Below are 24253 nucleotides of genomic sequence, written 5' to 3' on the forward strand. Positions count from 1 at the left end.
CACTAAAATAAAAGTTTATTTTTCATTTACAGCAAATAATTTATAGAAAATAAAGGTTTAATAGTGGCTATTCCTTTTCTATGACAGACTCTCAACCTGGAGGAACTCCATGACTTTTCCTTGACTTCTTGTCATGCAGGGCCATCAGTGACTCGATGACTCGTCCTGCAGTTCATGTTTGACTTGTCTGGCAGGTCACAGATGACCCGACTCGCCGTGCGGGTTGCTGAGCGGTGCTGTTGGGTTAGTCCTGCCGCCGTCCGAAGCAGGTGGACTTCTTGTAGTGATGAAGGGCATTTCGTCCTCCTGAACGTCGTCTGTTAGCACGCTGTTACAACTGGACTTCACCTCCTCTTGCTGCGTGTTGGACCCCTGTAAATCATCCGAAGGGAACACCTGGCTGCCAGCTGTTCCATGCTCACCTTTGTCCACAGGTAACAGCGGGCTGGGCGGTAAACTGTGAGCCATGTGGCCGTGGTTGTAGTGGGCTGACGTCCTCTTCTGGTCATCTCGTGCCCGACGTTTGTTCAACAGCAGCAGGGGGCGCTCCTCCTCTCCAGAGGGGCTTAAAGCCACAGAAGGGACAGAGACGGCAAGGCTGGAAAGAGGGGCGGACATCTCAGATGGAGGAGAACCTGGAGTTGGTAGAGATGTCCTAGACCCCGAGGAACACCTGGTCGGAGACGTCAGGACGGACACGAACCTAGGATAAAAACACAACAACCAAAATGATTGGACATCGATAAAGATGAAAAATCAGAGACACCCTAGTGAATTAGAGACACACGCATGCAGAGCAGAACTAGGACCAAAAATGAGCCCCACACACTCCATAACAAAGCCCTAACTTCCAGAGAGACTGCTGAGAGTGTCCCCCTCAGGTTCTGTTCACCTGCAGAGTCCTCAGACACAAACCCAGCCAGCTGAAACCAGATTATTCAACAAGAAGGCAGGAATCGACCAAAAACAAAGCTACCTGGAGTGCTAGTTGTCCCTGAAAGGAAATATGCTGCAAGGAATTGAAGCACTGAGACTGATCCACAGCTCAGTCAACACAACCTCGCCATCAAGACAGGGCGCCGTTGACAAAGGCGGGTCCAACAGAGGAACGACCGTGCACCCACTGCAGCCAACAGGAGGTGGAAACAGAGCTCTTCTTTCTAACCACCCGTTCTTTATATGGGGAAATCAGAGAATGTTCTTTCCTCTCTTCACCAGAAAAACAAAAATAATTCACCAGGATGAACAAACAGAAGCTTCCAGATCTGCTGGTTGAAGATCAACAACGTGCAAATGTTGCAGCACATTAGTGAGCAGCTGTGACCAAAGAGGATCCTCAATGTCTACATCACCACCATCAAATGGACTTTGGATTTTTTCTTTTTAAATTACATTTCTTAATTATGAAATGTAAAATGATTTGGCAATGTAACCCTTTAGTTTTCATGCCAATAAATAGATTCAGGGTCTGGCTGATGGTTTGATCAGGGTCTGGCTGATGGTTTGATCAGGGTCTGGCTGATGGTTTGATTAGAGTCTGGCTGGTGGTTTGATCAGGGTCTGGCTAGTGGTTTGATCAGGGTCTGGCTGATGGTTTGATCAGGGTCTGGCTGGTGGTTTGATCAGGGTCTGGCTGGTGGTTTGATCAGGGTCTGGCTGTATCTGGTGGTTTGATCAGGGTCTGGCTGTATCTGGTGCTTTGATCAGGGTCTGGCTGGTGCTTTGATCAGGTCCTGGCTGGTGGTTTGATCAGGGTCTGGCTGGTGGTTTGATCAGGGTCTGGCTGGTGGTTTGATCAGGGTCTGGCTGGTGGTTTGATCAGGGTCTGGCTGGTGGTTTGATCAGGGTCTGGCTGATGGTTTGATCAGGGTCTGGCTGGCGGTTTGATCAGGGTCTGGCTGGTGGTTTGATCAGGGTCTGGCTGTATCTGGTGCTTTGATCAGGGTCTGGCTGGTGCTTTGATCAGGTCCTGGCTGGTGGTTTGATCAGGGTCTGGCTGTATCTGGTACTTTGATCAGGGTCTGACTGTATCTGGTGCTTTGGTCAGGGTCTGGCTGTATTTGGTGGTCTGGTCAGGGTCTTGCTGTATCTGGTGGTTTGATCAGGGTCTGACTGTTGGTTTGATCAGGGTCTGGCTGGTCTTTAGATCAGGGTCTGTCTGATGGTCTGATCAGGGTCGGACTGTATCTGGTGGTTTGATCAGGGTCTGACTGTATCTGGTGCTTTGATCAGGGTCTGTCTGATGGTTTGATCAGGGTCTGTCTGATGGTTTGATCAGGGTCTGACTGGTGGCTTGATCAGGGTCTGTCTGGTGGTTAGATCAGGGTCTGTCTGGTGGTTAGATCAGGGTCTGACTGGTCTTTAGATCAGGGTCTGTCTGATGGTCTGATCAGGGTCTGACTGTATCTGGTGGTTTGATCAGGGTCTGACTGCATCTGGTGCTTTGATCAGGGTCTGACTGTATCTGGTGGTTTGATCAGGGTCTGACTGTATCTGGTGCTTTGATCAGGGTCTGACTGTATCTGGTGCTTTGATCAGGGTCTGGCTGGTCTGTAGATCAGGGTCTGTCTGATGGATTGATCAGGGTCTGACTGTATCTGGTGCTTTGATCAGGGTCTGTCTGATGGTTTGATCAGGGTCTGACTGTATCTGGTGCTTTGATCAGGGTCTGTCTGGTGGTTAGATCAGGGTCTGGCTGGTCTGTAGATCAGGGTCTGTCTGATGGTTTGATCAGGGTCTGACTGTATCTGGTGCTTTGATCAGGGTCTGTCTGGTGGTTAGATCAGGGTCTGGCTGGTCTGTAGATCAGGGTCTGTCTGATGGTTTGATCAGGGTCTGACTGTATCTGGTGCATTGATCAGGGTCTGTCTGATGGTTTGATCAGGGTCTGACTGTATCTGGTGCTTTGATCAGGGTCTGTCTGATGGTTTGATCAGGGTCTGACTGTATCTGGTGCTTTGATCAGGGTCTGGCTGCATCTGGGTGTCATATAAACATTTCAAAGTTAAACTGGTCAGTTACCTCGGTCTTTAAGCCATGTCGGAGCTGTCTGTGTCACGGCCCTTCTTTGAATGAGCTCTTAAATCTCTGGTGCCAGCGGTGGCATTCAGACGACCCCTGCCGCGCTGCGGGGCACGCTGGCTATTCTCAGTCAGTGACGTCACGGAGACGGACTCGTTGTCCGACAGACTGTCGGACCAGTCATTATTCCAGCTGCAGAGACAGGGAGGGGCGTTACCACGGAGACAGACGAGAATATAGCGGTGTTTTATTACACCTGAATCAGAGCCAGCATGGCGTCAGCGTTGTGTTCAGCGATTGGGCAGTTTATCATTTAATCAGCTGATTCAATCAACAGCCACAAGCTTCCTGTTTATAAATGAGGTCTCACAAGGGAGGACGGTGCTGACCTTTTAAATATTCATGATGAAATGTAGTCTTTAGGATCAGGTTCATCTGTTCCAGTCTTAATTTGTTATTAATAATCAATCTTTGATAATTGAACAAAACACTTGAAGGTGGTCTGCCCCCCTCTGAGGGGTTTTAATTCAGACCTCTTGGAATATTTTTGGAGTTTTCTGAAATGATGTAGATAAATAAAATAATCTGAGCCACAAATATTGAATACATATTTAGTATACATTCATTAGGCATTTTTAAAGCATAGTCTGTTTTTTGGCCACCAGGGGGCTCTCAATTAAAACAGTCACAAAAGACTGCTGTTTGAACTGTTTGAGTTTGTCTGGCTGAGTCATGATCGCAACTGTTAAAACAGCGTTACTAGAGGAAACCACAAGAGGGTGCCAGAGAGGGCATTTTCTAAAAATAAATAAATAAATAAAAGCAAAAAAACAAAACACAAAAAAGCAGACAAAGACATCTTGCAACTGGCCTCTGATCTAAAGCCGGGCGTACACTGCACTCTCTCAAGCCTGTTCTCATCTGATGATTTCTGAGTCCTGGAGCTGGTTTGTGGTCTGTAGTTTGAGGGGACACAACAGCGGACCTCGACTAAATTACATTGATAATAATAAGCCCAGACAAAGTTGTAATCCTGCGCTGCTCCTATGAGCACATAAATCTCAAATTTTGTATCATGTGTCATAAACGTTTCAATCTCACAGTGAACCCTGAGATTAGACCACCAGAGTAGGATGCCTCAGGCCGAGCAGAGGCAGGGATGAGAGAGACCATGTGTCAAATGCTGAGGTGTTCAGGAGCCTGAGGATGGGAAAGGTTAGATGCTGGATACGGGAGCAGAAGCTGCACTTCTAGGGGCACCTTGCATGCTTTCCCAGGCCTTAAAACATACTGGCTGCCCAGGACCCAGTAGGTTGGGCTGGACACTGGGGATGGCAAAATGCGTCATGGACGGGCGGGTTCCTGGAGAGATGAGGCATGGTCTTGGATTGGGACTGGACAACGTCCATCAGGACACCAGATACCGCAGCTGGAGTTAGCTGTGTGGCTTTTACATCTGATATCAAGAGTGCTTTGTGTGTTCAAATGATGTATGACACTGAGAAGCTGATGTTTCCTCACACAGCTGAATGAAAGAAGAAAGCCCTCTAGTTATATCTCTCTTCTAAAGGGGTTGTTGGCAAACATACAGGAGCTTTATTTGGACTGAGGTGTTCTGAGTGGTCCTTAAATGTTCACAGGTATGTCTGAGTGAAAACACCAAACTGACCAAAGAATGAACGACTCAAACTAATGTCAGATCAACAGGTCATCGACTCACAATAAAAATTATTAAAAAGTCCTGGGTAACACCTGCAAACGTAATAAACTACAAACGTGTAAACTACAAACATTCAAACTACAAACATTCAAAACTACAAATGGAATAAACTACAAATGTTCAAAACTACAAATTTGATAAACTACAGACCTAATAAACTACAAACATAATTAAGTACAAATGTTTAAAACTACAAACGTAATAAACTACTAACATAATAAACAACAAACAAAAGAAACTACAATTATAATAGACTGCAAACATAAACTACAAATGTTCAAAAGTACAAACAGAAACCATAATTATAATAAACTACAAATATAATAAACTACATACGTTCAAAACTACAAACATAATATACTACAAATGTAATAAACCACAGACGTAATAAACTACAAACGTTCAAACTACAAATGTTCAAAGTTACAAACCTAATAAACTACAAACATTCAAAACTACAAATGTAATAAAATGCAAACGTAATAAACTACAATCGTTCAAAATTACGTCACTACCGGTTTTGCTCACCTCTGGCTTGAGACGTTGGTGAATGTGGTGTGATCATGAGCAGAGAAGGCATTTTTACTGGTGAAGGTTGTTTCTGTGTCGTTCTCAGCAGCGTGCCGTGTGACTGTCCCGTTACATTGCTTTTGGAAAAAGAGAGAGAGGTTGAGACTGAGATTGTTTGATTTCAAAGTGAAGATGACAAAGATGAAGATGATGAGTTCACTGACAGGCTGAAGCTCCTGCAGAGGCATATTTCCGATGTTAGCCTCGTGTCGTCCTCTGACCGAGTTCTGCTGTTTGGCTCCGCTGTTAATCTGTTTCTTTTTCTTCTTCTTCGTCCTCAGACTTTGCCTCAGACGATCCTGAAGTTTCTTCCTCTGCTTCCTGTTTTGGAACAAAAGGAAAAACATGAATGACCTCAGAGAAAAAAAACGAAAAGCAAACGGAGTTATGAAAGTGTTTATTAACAAATGATGACAGGAAACTGGGTGTCCTTCTTCGCTGAGGATTTAGGACCATGTTTTTCATACATTTTCTAAAGTTTTCTTTTTTTTAATGTATGAATCTAAAAATACATTAGACTCATAATCCCACCCATGTCTGCATTATTATTGAGTTTAATATCAAACATCTGATTTTAAAAAAGCATTCGGCTTTGAAAGACTAATCTAACTAGACAAGCATGTTTACTGTGTTTCACTCATTTTTCTGTCCATACTTTTTTAAAAAGGGAATTATTAAGTTGTAGCCTTCAGTGTTGAAAATCGAGCTGAATTAGAAAAAAGCTGCCGATCCTCTCATGTCCACAAGAGGGTGTCTGCATCTATCCCCATGTTGAAATGTGGATGGATGCAGACACAATGATGCATGTGTTTTTGGACAGTCTGTTCTACGCTGCAGCAGGTAGGCGATGGCATCGTCCACCCCCAGGTGTAGAGGGTAGATGATCTCACCAGCAGCCTGATGTGCGACAAGACCAGCCTCTCCAGCACCTTCATCACACGCGGTGATAGCGACCGGCAAATAGTCCTTGAGGTTGGATGGAGTTGTCTTCTTCAGTAACAGTACCAGGCGGGATCAGTGTTAATTTTGTCGACTAAAACTATTCATTGACAGCCTTTTTTCCATGATAAAAACTAGACTAAAACTAACAAAAACAGATCTGTGATGACAAAAACTGACAAAAATTAAGTTTAGTTTTCATCAAGATAACTAAAACTAGACTAAAATGTAATTTATTTTTTCGTCAGACATTCAAAATCCATGATATTTCTTTACTGTGAGTAAATCTGTCAAATAACAATGCAGCTGTAGCTAGTCTGCCTCTCAGCTGTAGAAAGCAGGGACCCCAAGTTTAGCAGAGTGCAGAGAACACACTACCATGATTTGGTTCCAGATTTAGGCAAGAGAATAAATGCTTGGACTAAAAGTAAAGACTAAAATGTGAGGACTTTTATGGACTAAAACTAGACTAAAGTTTTCGTTGACTAAAACTAAAAAGGGTAGAAATGACTAAAATGGGACTGAAAATAAAATGCATTTCATTTAAAGACTAAAACTGAGACTAAAATTAAAAATAGCGGCCAAAATTAACACTGGGCAGGATGTCTTCCACAGTACCAGTATCCTCTCCTGGCTCAGACATCAAGAGATGTTGAAGAACAGAAGACAGCTGGCTGGAACTGGTCTTCAGAACCCTGGGGCTGATGCCGTCAGGGCCTGAGGCGGAGTCTCTCCAGCTGTCTCTTAACCTGGCCAGTGGTTACAGTCAGTACCTCCTGTACCTGGAGAGAACCCATGCGTGCATGGGGAGAACATGCAAACTCCACACAGAAAGACCCTGACCAGGAAGCGAACCAAGAACCTTCTTGCTGTGAGTCAACAGCGCTATCCCCTGCGTCGCCGTGCAGCCCATTCTCTAATTCTTTGATATTATGGACTGTAGATGGGGGATACTCAAAGTAGATAGATAGTCATTTATTGTTGTTGCATTGTAAAAACACAATGAAATTATGTTTGGCAGTCTCCTCTGTAGCAGCAAACACAGTGGTCCAAGCAGTGGTTAGAAATCCGCCTCCCGTCATCTATCCTGCTGGCAAGAGAGCGGGCATCTGGGAGAAAGATGCTCAGTACGACAGGTTTGTGTGGGGCTGCTCTTAGCCTAGCCTGCAGCCCCGCTTCTTTGTCCCGCTATCACCTTCTCTCACAATCCCGTCGCTGCCTCCTCCCCACTGGCTGTAAGTGTGCAGCTCCACGTCCTCCTCCTGTCAGTCTCCAAGCGCCCCATTCTCCAAATTATCGCCATCAGGAAAGATGTAAACGCCGTTGGGATGCTGTCAGTTCTGGTGTTAGTGTAGGGCTTTGTTTTGCTGCTAGTGATGGAGCGCCAGGCCGCTGCGTTCATACGCGCCCCCCATGCCACCTCAATAGGTAGCATTCAGTAGTCTCCCCAGTAGCCTTCACTATTTTACATTTAGGAACATTTTTCTGAAGTTGTTCCACACCTGTTAGACTCAGTTTTTCACAGATTGGTGAATCTCTCTGCTTCTATGAGACTCTGCCTGTCTAAAATGCTCCTTTTATACCCAATCATGTGACTGACCTGTTGACAATTAGCTTAATTAGGGATAAAATGCTCCTCCAGCTGTTTTTCATTAGAACCACTTACTTTCCAGCCTTTTGTCACCCTGTCCCAACTTTTTTGAGATGTGTTGCAGCCATCAAATTCAAAACAAGCTAATATTTTCATGAAATGGTAAAATGTCCCAGTTTAACATCTGATATGTTGTTTATGTCCTGTTGTGAAAAAATAAAGGTTTATGAGATTTGACAATCATTGTTTTTCACATTCTACATAGTGCCCCAACTTTTTTGGAATCAGAGATGTATAAGCCAGGGTGTTGTAGCTGTTTTTCAGGGAGCTGCCACCTATTACACATGTATTGATAGAGTTGAGAGTCTGGGGATGTTTGGTACTGATAGACACTAATTAGAACATAAAGTCTATTATCATCATCTTCATGTACACCTTTACCACTACTAATAAATGTGAATATCCAATCAGCCAATCACATGGCAGCACAGATGTGTGCCGGCATGTAAACATGGTGAAGACAATTCTGATGATTATGTTTTAGATCAGCTGTCTGTGAAATGTCTGAGCAGCCGCCATGCTCAAGAAACCACCTTTCTTCCCCGTTCTGATGCTGGCTTTGACTTTCAGCACATCGTCTTCACCACGTGATTGGTTGATTAGAGTTCTGTACTAATGGGAATTTGAGTAGGCGTGAGTGTGAATAACCTTTAAATATTAACATGAAATTATGATGAATGAATTACTTTGTTTTGTAGTAGGCGACCACACACATGATCCCAACGACGAGGAGAGCAATGCAGATTCCAGATATCGTTAAAATACGTTTCTGATACATCTCCTCAGCTTCTGAAAAAGATGAAGATACACCTTCAAATATCAGCGGTATAAACATGCACAGCAGGCAAAAAGAAAAAGAAAAGTTCAGAGTGAGTTTGACATCCACAGCAGCCAAAAGTCCACATGCAGCTACAATGAAGGGAATTTCCTTCCATTCATTATCTGGACAGATTATCCCATCTGTTTTTGTTTGTTGTTGGTTTTGTCCTTCACATTCATACTCACACCTACGAGAAATTTAGTCAGCAGTGAGCCTAACAAGTATGTCATTGGTCTGTTGGAGGGAGCCGAGTACTCAGAGCAAACCCACACATGCACTGGGAGAACATGCACCCTGTAGAGAAAGGCCCGGTCTGACTGGGATTCAAACCAGGAACCTCCATACTGCCAGGACAGTGCTATCCATCATACCACCATGCAGGAGGATTGGGCTGAAATATGAATGTGAATGTTCAATTTCATCAACCAGTGTGAAACTGTTTGTTAAACCATATCTACAGTGTGGTTATACTGCCATCATGCGGCTGACCCATGGTTCATTAATCACTAACACGGTGACGCCAGGAATCCCAGGCTCATGGTAAAAATGTTAAAAAGAAAGCAGGAAAGGCTGATCATTTCTAGATGAAACCAAGAAAATGAGGAGGTCAAGAATTCCATCTTGTCCATCAGAATGGACGAGACTTAAGGACAAGAACCATTAGGATGGACAAGACTTAAGGACAAGAATCATCAGGATGGACAAGACTTAAGGACAAGAACCATTAGGATGGACAAGACTTAAGGACAAGAACCATCAGGATGGACAAGACTTAAGGACAAGAACCATCAGGATGGACAAGACTTAAGGACAAGAACCTTCAGGATGGTTGAGGATTTACAGACAAGAACCATCAGAATGTAAAATGCTTTAGGGACAAAACCATCAGGATGGACAAGACTATCCAGGAACCACCAGGATAGACGCAACTTTTCGGACAACCATCATCATGGACAAGACTTTATGGACAAGAACCATCAGGATTGACAAGACTTTACAGACATACCACCAGGATGGACAAACACTACAGACAAGAACCACCAGGATGGACAAGACTTTATGGACAAGAACCACCAGGATGGACAGGACTACAAACAAGAACCATCAGGGTGGTTAATACTTTACGGACAAGAACCATCAGGATGGACAAGACTTCATAGAGAGGAACCATCAGGATGTACAAGACTTTACAGACAAGAACCACCAGGATGGACAAGACTTTATAGACAGGAACCACGAGGAGGGAAGAGACTTTACGGACCAGAACCATCAGGATGGACAAGACGTCATAGACAGGAACCATCAGGATGTACAAGACCTCATATACAGGAACCATCAGAATGGACAAGACTTTACAGACAAGAACCACCAGGATGGACAAGACTTTATAGACAGGAACCGTCTGGATGGACAAGACTTTATAGACGGGAACCATCAGGATGGACAGGACTCTATAGACAAGAACCATCAGGATGGACAAGACTTTATAGACAGGAACCATCAGGATGGACAAGACTTTATGGACAAGGACCACCAGGATTAAGAAGATTTACAGACAAGAACCATCAGGATGGACAAGACTTTACAGACAGGAACCATCAGGATGTACAAGACTTCATATACAGGAACCATCAGAATGGACAAGACTTTACAGACAAGAACCACCAGGATGGACAAGACTTTATAGACAGGAACCGTCTGGATGGACAAGACTTTATAGACGGGAACCATCAGGATGGACAGGACTCTATAGACAAGAACCATCAGGATGGACAAGACTTTATAGACAGGAACCATCAGGATGGACAAGACTTTATGGACAAGGACCACCAGGATTAAGAAGATTTACAGACAAGAACCATCAGGATGGACAAGACTTTACAGACAGGAACCATCAGGATGGACAAGACATTACAGACAGGAACCATCAGGTTGGACAAGACATTATAGACAAGAACCATCAGGATGGACAAGACTTTACGGACAATAACCATCAGGATGGACAAGACTTAAGGACAAGAACCATCGGGATGGACAAGACTTAAGGACAAGAACCATCAGGATGGGCAAGACTTTATAGACAAGAACCATCGGGATGGACAAGACTTTATAGACAAGAACCATCGGGATGGACAAGACTTTACGGGTAAGAACCATCAGGATGGACAAGACTTTATAGACAAGAACCATCGGGATGGACAAGACTTTACAGACAAGAACCATCAGGATGGACAAGACTACAAACAAGAACCATCAGGATGGACAAGACTTTTTAGACAGGAACCATCAGGATGGACAAGACTTTAAAAACAGGAACCGTCTGGATGGACAAGACTTTATAGACAGGAACCAACAGGATGGACAAGACTTCATAGACAGGAACCATCAGGATGGACAAGACTTTATAGACAGGAACCACCAGGAAGGACAAGACTTCATAGACAGGAACCATCAGGATGGACAGGACTCTATGGACAAGAACCACCAGAATGAACAGGACTTTACGAACAAGAACCACCAGGATGGACAAGACTTTATGGACAAGAACCACCAGGATGGACAAGACTTTATGGACAAGAACCATCAGGATGGACAAGACTTTACAGACAAGAACCACCAGGATGAACCAGACTTTACAGACAAGAACCATCAGGATGGCCAAGACTTTACAGACAGGAACCATCAGGATGGACAAGACATTACAGACAGGAACCATCAGGTTGGACAAGACTTTATAGACAAGAACCATCAGGATGGACAAGACTTTACGGACAAGAACCATCAGGATGGACAAGACTTAAGGACAAGAACCATCGGGATGGACAAGACTTTACGGACAAGAACCATCAGGATGGGCAAGACTTTATAGACAAGAACCATCGGGATGGACAAGACTTTATAGACAAGAACCATCGGGATGGACAAGACTTTATAGACAAGAACCATCGGGATGGACATGACTTTACGGACAAGAACCATCAGGATGGACAAGACTTTATAGACAAGAACCATCGGGATGGACATAACTTTACGGACAAGAACCATCAGGATGGACAAGACTTTACGGACAAGAACCATCAGGATCAACAAGATTTAAGGACAAGAACAACCAGGATGGACAAGATTTTACAGACAAGAACCATTAGGATGGACAAGACTTTACAGACAAGAACCATCAGGATGGACAAGACTTTACAGACAAGAACCACCAGGATGGACAAGACTTTACATGCAAGAATCATCAGGGTGGACAAGACTTTACGGACAAGAACCATCAGGATGGACAAGACTTTACGGACAAGAACCATCAGGATGGACAAGACTTTATAAACAAGAACCATCAGGGTGGACAAGGCCATTAAGGCTCATCTCTAGATTTTCATTGTAAATTAAACACTGTAAGTATGTTTAAGTCTTGCTCTGCTTAGTTTCCCCTAGATTCTTCATGAATCTGGTTCTTCTCCAGGTTTCTTCTTGTCAAATACAGTACAGACTGTAACTGCTTCTCCACTTGACTGTGTTAACTTACATACCCAAACTAAACCCGTCATTAGTTACACCTGTTAAACTGCTCATGTCCTGACGTTAAACCTTGAAGCAGATGCTACAGCAGCAGAGGATGCCACCAGGGGTCCTGTTAGATTGAAAACATGTTTCATAATTTCAGCTGCCTCCTTCAAATGTTAGGGTCAGAATCTGGTGTGAACAACATGAAAGCATGGATCCATCCTGTCTTGTATCATTAGTTCAGACTGCCACTGGTGCAACAATGAGGTGGATATTTTCTTGGTGCACTTAGGGTACCTAGCATCAATTGAGAGTTGCTTAAATGCCAAAACCTACCTGAGTATTGTTGCTGACCATGTCTAGTCCTTTTTGACCACAGTGTTCTACTGATGGCTACTTCCAGCAGGATAACGGCCCATGTCACAAAGCTCATACCATCTCAAGCTGGATTCTTTAACATGACGATGAGTTCACTGTGCTTGAATGGCCTCCATAGTCACCAGATCTCAATTCAACAGAGCTCCTTTGGGATGGGGTGGGACAAAAGATTCACGTCATGGATGTGCAGCCTACAGATCTGCAGCAACTATCTGATGCTATCATGTCAATGTAGACCAAAATCTCTGCGGAATGTTTACAACACCTTGTTGAATACATGCCGCAAAGAATTCGCGAAAATCTAAAGGCAAAAGGTGGTCCAACCTGATCTTAGCAAGGTGGACCTATTAAAGAGGCTGGTGAGTATATGTAACCCTAGAGATTCTAAAGGGAAATGTTAATACTATGTTCTAATGGAAAAGGCCTAATCCAAGTCTCCGTGAGTGTAAAGGATTCATATCATTCATCACTTTAAAATGGCTCTCATTCATTTTTTTGTCATTTGTGATGGACATTAATGGGTCAAACATGCAATGTCTAATGTAAACACAGACAAAGAAAACATGCAGGGAGGTTCAGACGGCATTACTACAACTGAAAAGACACATGAAGCGCAAGAACACCACTGAGCATGCTCAGAAAACAAAGCAGTGAGAAGAAGAAGTAAACATACTGTAAATGCTGGCCATTACATAGTTTTGGCAGCGATCACCTGTGAACTCATTTGGACACCTGAGGAAAAAAGACGAGAAGAGAGAGAAGAGAAGACACAAAGGGTTAGTACAGGAAGGAGATGATTCAAACCCACATCATCATCACTGGTGTTAAAACGAAAGGCCAAAGGTGCCACGATTAATGTGTCAGACTGATCTAAGACAGGACGGGCCAAAGAGACAACGATTAATGTGTTAGACTGATCTAAGACAGGACGGGCCAAAGAGACCACGATTAATGTGGCCGGTTGGTCTAAGACAGGACGGGCCAAAGAGACCACGATTAATGACTCAGACTGGTCTAAGACAGGACGGCCAAAGAGACCACGATTAATGTGTCAGACTGATCTAAGACAGGACGGGCCAAAGAGACCACGATTAATGTGTCAGACTGATCTAAGACAGGACCGGCCAAAGAGACCACGATTAATGTGTCAGACTGATCTAAGACAGGACGGCCAAAGAGACCACGATTAATGTGTCAGACTGGTCTAAGACAGGACGGCCAAAGAGACCACGATTAATGTGTCAGACTGATCTAAGACAGGACGGCCAAAGAGACCACGATTAATGTGTCAGACTGATCTAAGACAGGACGGCCAAAGAGACCACGATTAATGTGTCAGACTGGTCTAAGACAGGACGGCCAAAGAGACCACGATTAATGTGTCAGACTGATCTAAGACAGGACGGGCAAAGAGACCACGATTAATGTGTCAGACTGATCTAAGACAGGACGAGCCAAAGAGACCACGATTATTGTGTCAGACTGATCTAAGACAGGATGGGCCAAAAAGACCACGATTAATGTGTCAGACTGGTCTAAGACAGGACGGCCAAAGAGACAACGATTAATGTGTCCGACTTATCTAAGACAGGACGGGCCAAAGAGACCACGATTAATGTGTCAGACTGGTCTAAGACAGGATGGCCAAAGAGACCACGATTAATGTGTCAGACTGATCTAAGACAGGACGGCCAAAGAGACCACGATTAATGTGTCAGACTGATCTAAGACAGGACGGCCAAAGAGACAACGATTAATGTGTCCGACTTATCTAAGACAGGACGGGCCAAAGAGACCACGATTAATGTGTCAGACTGGTCTAAGACAGGATGGCCAAAGAGACCACGATTAATGTGTCAGACTGATCTAAGACAGGACGGCCAAAGAGACCACGATTAATGTGTCAGACTGGTCTAAGACAGGACCGGCCAAAGAGACAAAGATTAATGTGTCAGACTGATCTAAGACAGGACGGGCCAAAGTTAGATCACAATTAATGTGTCAGACTGATCTTAGACAGGACGGGCCAAAGAGACCACGATTAATGTGTCCGACAGATCTTTGACAGGACCGGCCAAAGAGACCACGATTAATGTGTCAGACTGATCTAAGACAGGACGGGCCAAAGAGACCACGATTAATGTGTCAGACTGGTCTAAGACAGGACGGCCAAAGAGACCACGATTAATGTGTCAGACTGATCTAAGACAGGACGGGCCAAAGAGACCACGATTAATGTGTCAGACTGGTCTAAGACAGGACGGCCAAAGAGACCACGATTAATTTGTCAGACTGGTCTAAGACAGGAAGGGCCAAAGTTAGACCATGATTAATGTGTCAGACTGATCTTTGACAGGACAGGCCAAAGAGACCATGATTAATGTGTCAGACTGGTCTAAGACAGGACCGGCCAAAGAGACAAAGATTAATGTGTCAGACTGATCTAAGACAGGACGGGCCAAAGTTAGATCACAATTAATGTGTCAGACTGATCTTAGACAGGACGGGCCAAAGAGACCACGATTAATGTGTCCGACTGGTCTAAGACAGGACCGGCCAAAGAGACCACGATTAATGTGTCAGACTGATCTTAGACAGGACCGGCCAAAGAGACCACGATTAATGTGTCAGACTGATCTTAGACAGGACGGGCCAAAGAGACCAAGATTAATGTGTCAGACTGATCTTTGACAGGACAGGCCAAAGAGACCATGATTAATGTGTCAGACTGATCTTAGACAGGACGGGCCAAAGAGACCAAGATTAATGTGTCAGACTGATCTAAGACAGGACGGGCCAAAGTTAGATCACAATTAATGTGTCAGACTGGTCTAAGACAGGACGGGCCAAAGAGACCAAGATTAATGTGTCAGACTGATCTAAGACAGGACGGGCCAAAGTTAGATCACGATTAATGTGTCAGACGGATCTAAGACAGGACGGGCCAAAGTTAGATCACAATTAATGTGTCAGACTGGTCTAAAACAGGACGGGCCAAAGAGACCACGATTAATGTGTCAGACTGGTCTAAAACAGGACGGGCCAAAGAGATCACGATTAATGTGTCAGACGGATCTTAGACAGGACGGGCCAAAGTTAGATCACGATTTATTTGTTAGACTGATCTTTGATAGGACGGCCAAAGAGTCCACGATTAATGTGTCAGATTGTCAGACTGATAAATGAAGCTCAACCAGAACTCACTTTGCTTCCTTTTCTGTAAAAGATCATACTTCACTTAGAACTTACTGAAGGTATTAGGTACTTGTTACAGCAAAATGGCAACTCAATTGAAGATATGTTAATGTAAGGAGAAAACATCCCTTAAGAACTGCTAATCTCTGAAATTTCAGAAACGCCAGTTTAACATGGTCAGGGTTTCTTAGGGTGTTTTCACACCTGAAAGTCCAAACCAAGGTCTGTGTTTTGTTACATTATATACATTTGGTTCGGTCTGTTTGGGTTTCACACTGTCATTTTTGAAACCGGACTAACAGACTTTACATGATGAACCTACGTGATATCGTAATCAGCTACGTGTTTTGCATGTCTCTGTAGTTTACATTGATTGGTCATTTGGCCAGCGGGCGTCTGACATCAACACGTTGAATAACGCGAGTCTTGAATGTTGTAAACAATGAATGAAATCGTCATTCCTACCATCATATTATTGTTGATTTTCTACTACCAAAAGCAACAACTTGAAGAGTTGTACATAAGGCTGGTCCGGTTTCGTCTTATGAGTTTTATCATTAGACGACAACTTTATTGTCATCTACAGGAAAGGAGAAGAAAGTATGCAATCCTGTGAGCCATTGCAACACCGACTCGGGAGAGAAGGTATGTGTTGTAAAACTCTTGAAAAGATGAGCTGTTAATAGTGAGCTATAACTTTATCTACAATTTTATGAAATTTTCCATGCTTGGACAATCCCCATTCCACATAACAACGGACACTTCTACTCCTAGTGTAACGTAAAGCAGCTACTGTTAGCCCACCCTGTCCAGGCTACTGGTTAATTTCGGTAGCGTGAAATTGTTGTGGGCTCTTCTGCGGCTCATTTTGTTATGGTGATGGATTTTCTTTGCCGGTAGTCATGTCGTAACTTCCTGTCATTGATATGAAGGTCCGAACCTTTCAAAATAATGCTTTTACACTGGGCATGAACCAGACCATGGTTCCGTTTGGTCCGGACCAAGACCACCTCTTTTGGTCGGACCAAGATCCAGCTGTTTGGTCTGGACCACGGTCCAGGGGAGGTTTTACACCTATCATTTTGGTTCAGACCAAACAGAAAAGTCCGAAAGTCCAGACCAAACAACATAGGTGTGAAAGCCCCCTTAGTGTGAGGAGAGGTGAGGCTGAGGGGGAGGAAAAGTCAGATTCATAGAGTTAGACCACTGTATGAATGACCTAAAGATGGTCCAGAGATGATGTCGGATGGGATATGGAGTGCATGCAGGTTTCAGTGACACTGCAAATACGATCTTAGAGAAGTTCAACCATTTTAACTGAAAGCAGATCAGGTTTGTTGATATCAGCACCATTTAAAGGAACATGGATCCTTCCTTCATTTGAAGTAAAACATGGATTCTCCCTTTATTTAAAGGAAACATGGATTCTTCTTACAGTTCTATGAAAATAATGTGACGGGGTGAAACACCAGTAATGACATGTGGGACTGAACACAGGCGTGTAAACATACGTTTTGGATCTGAGACTTTCTTAAGCACAGCTTGTTCACATCGGTGCCCAGTGAATCCTGCAGAGCACCTGGTGGATGGGCAGAGAGGAAGACACATAAACAGGATGAACTGCACGGATGGGTAATACACATGGAGAGACACCTAAAGACAAGAGTACAGACACAAGACAGGATAATGGATGCAACAACACCAATGATGGACTCTACTGTCCACTGGTTGTATAACACCAAGAATGTTCTGTGGGTGGTCTCCTGAAGAACATCTGTAGTAAGAACCTCCATAAAAGAAGCCAGTGCAGAAATGAAAACACAGAGCTGTGTAGAAGCATTTTCCCCTTTCCTGATTTGTTTCAGATCAAATTAATGTTCATATCAGACAAAGATGACCTGAGTAAATATAAACATCAGTTTTTAAATGATCATTTGAAAAAAGAAAACATCCAAACCTCCCTGAACCTATGTGAAAAAAGTTACTGTCCCCTAAACCTGATAACTGCTTGTTCAAGCATTAGTGATGACCATCAGTGAGTCTTTCACATCACTTTGGAGGAATTTTGTCCCACTCTTCTTTGCAGAATTGTTTTCATTCAGCCACACTGGAGGGGTTTCCAGCATGAACAGCCTTTTTAAGGTCATGCCACAGCATCTAAGTCAGATTTAAGTCCAGACTTTGACTAGACCACTCCAGAACCTTCATTCAGTTATCTCCCATGATGCCATTGTTGCCCAGTCTCTTTCTGATTGTTGAATCATGAACTCTGACCTTAACTGAGTCAGTGAGGTCTGCAGGTCTTTCGATGTTGTTCTGGGTTCTTCTGGGACCTCCTGGATGAGTCGTCCATGCGCTTTTGGAGTCATGTTGGTAGGCTGGCCACTGCTGGGAAGGTTCACCACTGTTCACAGTTTTCTCCATTTGTGGATAATGGCTCTCAGCGTGGTTGGCTAGAGTTCCAAAGCCGTAGAAATGTCTTTGTAACCCTTTCAGACTGATGGATGTCAGTGACTTTGCTTCTCATCTGTTCTTCTTTAGATGGTTCCATGATGTGTTGGAGATCTTTTAGCCTACTTCACTTTGTCAAACAGGTTCTATTTAAGGGATTTCTGGACCCAACAGGTCTGGCAGTAATCAGGTCTGGGTGTGGATAGTCAAACTGAACTCAGCTCTACAAAAATGTGGTTAATCACAGTAAATTTAGGACTTATCAAGGGGATGCAATGACTGTTCACATAGGGCCAGGAAGATTTGGATGACTTTTTTAATAAATGAAATCTTCATTTAAATGGGCTATGGTATTTACTCAGGTTATCTTGTCTAGTACTGTCTATCGTCCTGTAGACCTGATCCTTATCTTCCTCCTGTTTACCTGATCCTCATCTTCCTAGACCTGACCCTCCATTGTCCTCCTGTAGACCTGATTCTCCAACCTTCTCCTGTAGCTGTGATCCTCCATTTTCCTCAAGTAGATCTGATTCCCCACCTTTCTCTCCAAGACCTGATCCTCTATCTTCCTCCCATAGACGTGGTCCTCCATCTTCCTCTTGTAGACCGGATTCACATTTTCCTCATGTTGAACTGATCCTCATCTTCCTCCCATAGACCTGATCCTCCATTGTCCTCCTGTAATCCTGATCTTCATTTTTTTTTTCTGTAGACGTCAGTCTCCAGCTTCCTCCCATAGACCTGATCCTCTGTTTACCTCCTTTAGACCTGATCTTCATCTTCCTCCTGTAGACCTGATCCTCATCTTCTTCCTGTAGACCTGATCCTGCACCTTCTTCCTGTAGACCTGATCCTCATCAAGATGTACATCTCAGCAAAGGCCAGAGCCATGGAGGAGCCTGAGCTGCATTTACAGTGTTGATGGAAAGGCTCTGATCTTTCTGAATGACCTGCAGGTATCTTTCTAGTCTGGTCATCCTGGTATCTTGGGGAACTAAAATGTAGACGATGTCTGCACTAACTGCTTAGAGAACCCTGTTCCTGATGAGTTCAAGAAACTAAAAGGATGGGTACCATTCAATCACTGTCTCTGTAAAATTATGACAACACACTGGTTTGCATACCACAGAACTCTAACATGATTTTTCCCAGTCTCTAAACTGGTTTTAACAGCAGGAAGTGAAGTTCCAGGTTTTGACATTTTCTCAGTCTTTTAAAACACTTGTGGAAGTGGTCCAAAGAGCCACAGATCAACATAAAGAGGAATTACTACATCACAGCAGGGTTAAGGTTAGGGTCAGATCAGCATGAGAGGGTTAGGGTTAGAGTTAGATCAACTTAAAGAGGACTATTATATCACAGCACTAAACATTCAGTCAAAAGAGATCTCGAATTAAAGTCCCCATTCGTACCTGCACAGAAACTTGGTGCTGCCAGGCATGATTTCAAGTGTGAAGCACTCTCCTCCGTTAACGCAGTAGTTCCTCTGGCGGTCAGTGCAGCGCGTCACATGACTCGACGTCTTGGCTTTAGTGGTGGTGCTGGTGGCAGCTGCAGAGGAAAAGAGCAGGTTCAGAGTGTGCTCTATGTCGAGTTAGTACAGTTCACGTTAAAATAATTTTGGTGAAATGTTGAAAATTGTTTAGTTTCAGAGTGCCTCAAACTCTTGCGGTCTGTGGTTTATATCTGCCAAAGTTCTGCTGCAGTCAGACTGGATTCATTGATGGGATTATAAAGACAAAAAAGTTTAACTGAAAAACACATTCATAACATAAATAATTCAACCACCAAAAATAACAAGCAAACTATTTTGATCAATTTAGGATACATGCCCTAAAACTTTAGATACTGATGCTGTGCCATGTCCTTTTGGGGGCGTTTAGATTTTTTATTGGGACATTTTCACCTTAACTGATATGAAATCTGAGGCCTGTATATCCTTCACCTTTATCCTCTAATGTTTTTTAACCTTTACCCTCCATCCCCAGACCCTTTATAACCTTTACTCTTCATCCCAGACCCTTTATAACCTTTACCCTTCATCCCCAGACCCTTTATAACCTTTACCCTTCGTCCCCAGACCCTTTACAAGCTTTACCCTTCATCCCCCAATCCATTATAACCTTTACCCTTCATCCCCAGACCCTTTAACATTTTACCCTTCATCCCCTAAAACCCCAAAGCTTTACCCTCATCCCAGGACCCTTTATAACCCTTACCTTTCATCCCCTGAGCCTTTATAATCTTTAATCTTCATCCCCAAACACTCTTAACCTTTCCCCTTCATCCCCAGACCCTTCACAATCTTAGGCCATTATCCCCAGACCCTTAAAAACCTTTACCCTTTATCCCCCAAGCCTTTATAATCTTTACTTTTCATCCCTGAACGCTTTTAACCTTTACCCTTCATCTCCAGAGCATATATAACCTTTACCTTTTATCCCCAGACCCCTTATAACCTTTACTCTTCATCCCCCTAACCCTTTATGAATACTACCCTTCATCCCCTAACCCTGTATAACCTTTACCCTTCATCCCCAGACCCTTTACAGTCTTAGGCCATTCTCCCCAGACCCTTTATAACCTTTACCCCTTATTCCCAGACCCTTTATGATCTTTTATTCCCAACCCCTAGCCCAAGACGTTTTTTTATTTTTCTGAGAACACCGTGGGCACACACGAGTAAAATGTAGAAAAAAAAGCAGTCATTTTGTTTCCAGGGTTGCCAGATTTGACTAAAAATCAATATTCCTTACAGCAGCGTTTACTTTTGGTCTTACTGCAGTAAAGTTTAACAGAAAATCTAGATTTTCAGTTTTCAAAATCTTGATTTAAAAAAAAAAACAGATTTATTGATTTAAATGATTTATTGCCCTGCCCTAAGCACCATCATTCAAAGTGAGTTCCCTCACTTTTTAACTGCTTTTCTCCCATCCATGAAGTGTAAATGGTGGTTTAGGAACGTCTCCCTACTTGGCTTGGAAATGTCTTGTGAGGCTGCACCATAATATGGGTTAGGGGCGGGGTGGGCCTAACGTTGCACACTATAAGGGATCTTGTGGGTAAGAACCCTCCGGCAATTTGAGAGAATAATCGTGGTCCATCACACATAAGCTGCACAAAACAAGAATGAGATAAAGCAACAGGACAGCAGCTGACGTTGCATTAGGGAGCCGTCTTTGACATAACCAGCGTTTCCACAGTAACCATAAACATGTTAGTCATGTAACGTCCAGTTAAAACTCTAAAAACATGGATTCTCTGGCTTTGAAAAATGTCTGAAATATTTGAGGTACAACGAGAACTCGACTGAAAATGAAGATTTCATTATTTTTAACCAACTGGATATTTCAGTGATAAAAATCTAGATTGCTCTTTGAGTTGATGAAAAAACTGTGAACAAACAACCTGACAGAAGACCAAAGAAGGGTTAGAATAAAGATGATCTGCTCTGATCTGTCTGCTATGAACACAAAGAATCAGTCGGAGCGATAACCACGTATCCGCCCCCTTTAATGGCATGCATGTACTAAACCCCAGAGATGTGACTACATCCCAGCACCACGTCATGGTGGTCTCCACTCACAGACAGACTGTAATAGTGGGATGTTTTTCCTGTGGCCGACAGACGGATGGAGGGGGCATCAATTAGCCGCCAGCGACTCTGACCTTGAAATGGAGCACGGGCAGAAACAGGAAGTCTCCGTGTACCACAGCCTCGAGTTTCAGGCTGTGTTCTGCATCATTTATTGATTTCACTGTTTCAGATGACTGGAAATGTGCCTCCACACATTTTAGGAACCTTCCACATTTAAAAAGACGCCATAAAAACCTCCATCTAGTGCCGTGAGCCAAAATCACGGTGGTGCAATGTGATCATGAATAGTTAAAGAGGCGGACGTTCCTCAGGTTCAACAGAAACGTTGTTCTCCTCGGCTGTTGTAATATTTCTGAGGCTTAGTCACGTCCTCTCTGCAGCATTCTGCAAGATAACTCTGCAAGTCCTGACACGTCTGCACCCGGGACGAGTCCACAAAAGACTCTCATGAGTAAAGAAAACACTCTCTGTTTGAGCTCAACGAAAACAGCCTCAAACATTTGACCACATTCACTAACACCTTTAGGTCCTGTCTTTACAAATTCAACCTTTATATCACCATAAGCTGTCCAATCATGCTTTATTTCCTGTTTAACCTTTCTACAGCTCCAGTATAGGCTTTATAGTGAAGCTATATAAAGGTTGATTTCTACATTAAAGTAATGTAAAGAGCTATAAATATATTTATATTTGGCCTTTAATGCAGAATGCTATCTAATGGTTTAGTTTATATTAAGGCGAGCTATAATTTAGGCTTTATTTACCTTTATATCGCTACAAATGTTCTTAAATTCCTTTATATTGTATCTAAACTTTAAAAAGCATAACTATAGCCTTATAAAGGTAGATTATATTAAAGCCAAGTAAAGGGATATAAAGGTCTACAGCATATTCAACCCTTTATGTACCTTTAATATAGACTTTATAGAACTTGGTTAAATATCATTTGTGACAAGCTTTTGTCTGATTTTATACCTTTACTGGCTGTTCCTGAGTATTTTTACTGTAATGACCTTTAACGACATTTACAAGAACAGTTCGGGGTCAATCTGCTGCCGTTTCTGCGTCTTTCATCGTGACGATGCTGGAGGGCCGCTCTGAAACAAAGGACATCCTGTCTGTAAAGAAACCTGCTCCCAGTTCTCCCAGTGAACTCATGTTGTGAGATGTTGTACTTACAGATGGTTGGGATGGCGTTTTCTGTGATCTGCTGTGTTGTCCGAGGGTAGTGGGGCGTTTGTTCAGTGGTGGTGGTGGGACGTTCAGCATTGTACTTGAGGGTCAGAGAGGGATCAGGAGGACCCTTCGGCCCCCATGTGGATTTCTCTTCCAGGAAAACATCAGGATGTCCCGGCGTGACGGGGGGATGTTCTGGCAAAACGGCGGGGCTGAGGGTGGTGATGGTTGGGGGAGATGTCACAGAGGAGGGGGAGGGAGAGGCGTGAGGGTTGAACAGTCCTAGTGTGGGGTCTGCTGAGATAACGATGGGGTCCTGTCCGATGCGTTTTGGGTCCAGGTGCGTGGGCGGTTCATACTCAAAGATCTTGTCCACAAAGACCCACTTTAGTCCGGCGGTGCACAGGGCAAGGCTGAGCAGGCACGCCACGATGGGCAGGATGCAGATTTTCTCTGAGTGCACACAGTTTCTGACCCGCTCCATCTCTACGCACACGCAGCATCCTCCCGACAACGCCATGATGCCCACGGCACCCACGTGCTCCCCATCATCTGCACCTCCTTCTGCACCTCCCTCTGCAGCCTCCTCCCCGCTCTGGCCAGCCACCTCCTCCTCCGCCTCCTCTGTCTCTTCCTGTTTCTCCTCCGGTTTCTCCTCTGGGACCGGTCCGCTGTCGACAGCAGAGCTAGTGGGGGAGGCCGAGCGGGGAGGGGGGGGCGGCCCTGCAGAGAAGTCGTCGGTGCCCTCAGTCATCCTGTCCTGTTGGAGGATGAAGAGTTCTAACGGAGGGCATCAGCAAGCGCTTGGCGGTGTCCCGTCTGGTCCCGTTTGTGTCCCATTGTCAGCTTTAGGAGATTAAAATGTGTTAACACTTTCTGAGCTCTGAGGACTGTCTGCACACGAGGAAGACGAGCTCCTTACTCATGCTCGCTCACAGCAAACGGCAAGAACGGTCCGTACAGAGAAGATCTTCAGACAGAGACAGAAACCAAGGGTTAGATGCTGTAAGCGTCAAAGACGATGCAGAGTGGAGGCAAGCTCTGACTCACCTGGGCTGTGATGAAGGACGAGCGAGGAGGATGATGTGGGCCGGCTGCAGCTGCAGCAGCTGGAGAGACGAAGACGGGACGGCCGGGCACTGCGGATACATGCTGTCTGCTCGAGTCCACACGCTGAACGCTGAATCATCAGGGAGCGGCAGGTGCCCTTCCTCTGGGCCAGCAGAA

General features: G+C 44.1%; 1 protein-coding gene across 1 annotated transcript; it reads right to left on the bottom strand.

Moving 5' to 3' along the window:
- Nucleotides 1-84: 84 nt before the first annotated feature.
- On the bottom strand, nt 85-23537 carry nrg1 (neuregulin 1). The gene is made up of 7 exons (XM_041811574.1): nt 23030-23537; nt 19665-19803; nt 13280-13338; nt 8588-8690; nt 5476-5632; nt 5270-5388; nt 85-703 (listed from the first exon to the last, which is right to left on the bottom strand). The coding sequence occupies exons 1-7, from the start codon at nt 23508-23510 to the stop codon at nt 196-198; spliced, it is 1566 nt and encodes a 521-aa protein (XP_041667508.1). The 5' UTR covers nt 23511-23537; the 3' UTR covers nt 85-195.
- Between the last annotated feature and the right edge of the window lie 716 nt (nt 23538-24253).

Source organism: Cheilinus undulatus, linkage group 17 (genome assembly GCF_018320785.1).
Source record: "Cheilinus undulatus linkage group 17, ASM1832078v1, whole genome shotgun sequence".
Taxonomy (NCBI): Eukaryota; Metazoa; Chordata; class Actinopteri; order Labriformes; family Labridae; genus Cheilinus; species Cheilinus undulatus.

Bases quoted from the DNA above. Each gene is read 5' to 3' on its own strand.
- nrg1 (XM_041811574.1), bottom strand. From the start codon at position 23,510: ATGGAGCGGGTCAGAAACTGTGTGCACTCAGAGAAAATCTGCATCCTG. The intron at 19,804-23,029 runs GTAAGTACAACA...TTTCCTCTGCAG, and splicing joins AAACGCCATCCCAACCATCT to CTGCCACCAGCACCACCACT. The intron at 704-5,269 runs GTGAGCAAAACC...TTTTTATCCTAG, and splicing joins ACCAACGTCTCAAGCCAGAG to GTTCGTGTCCGTCCTGACGT.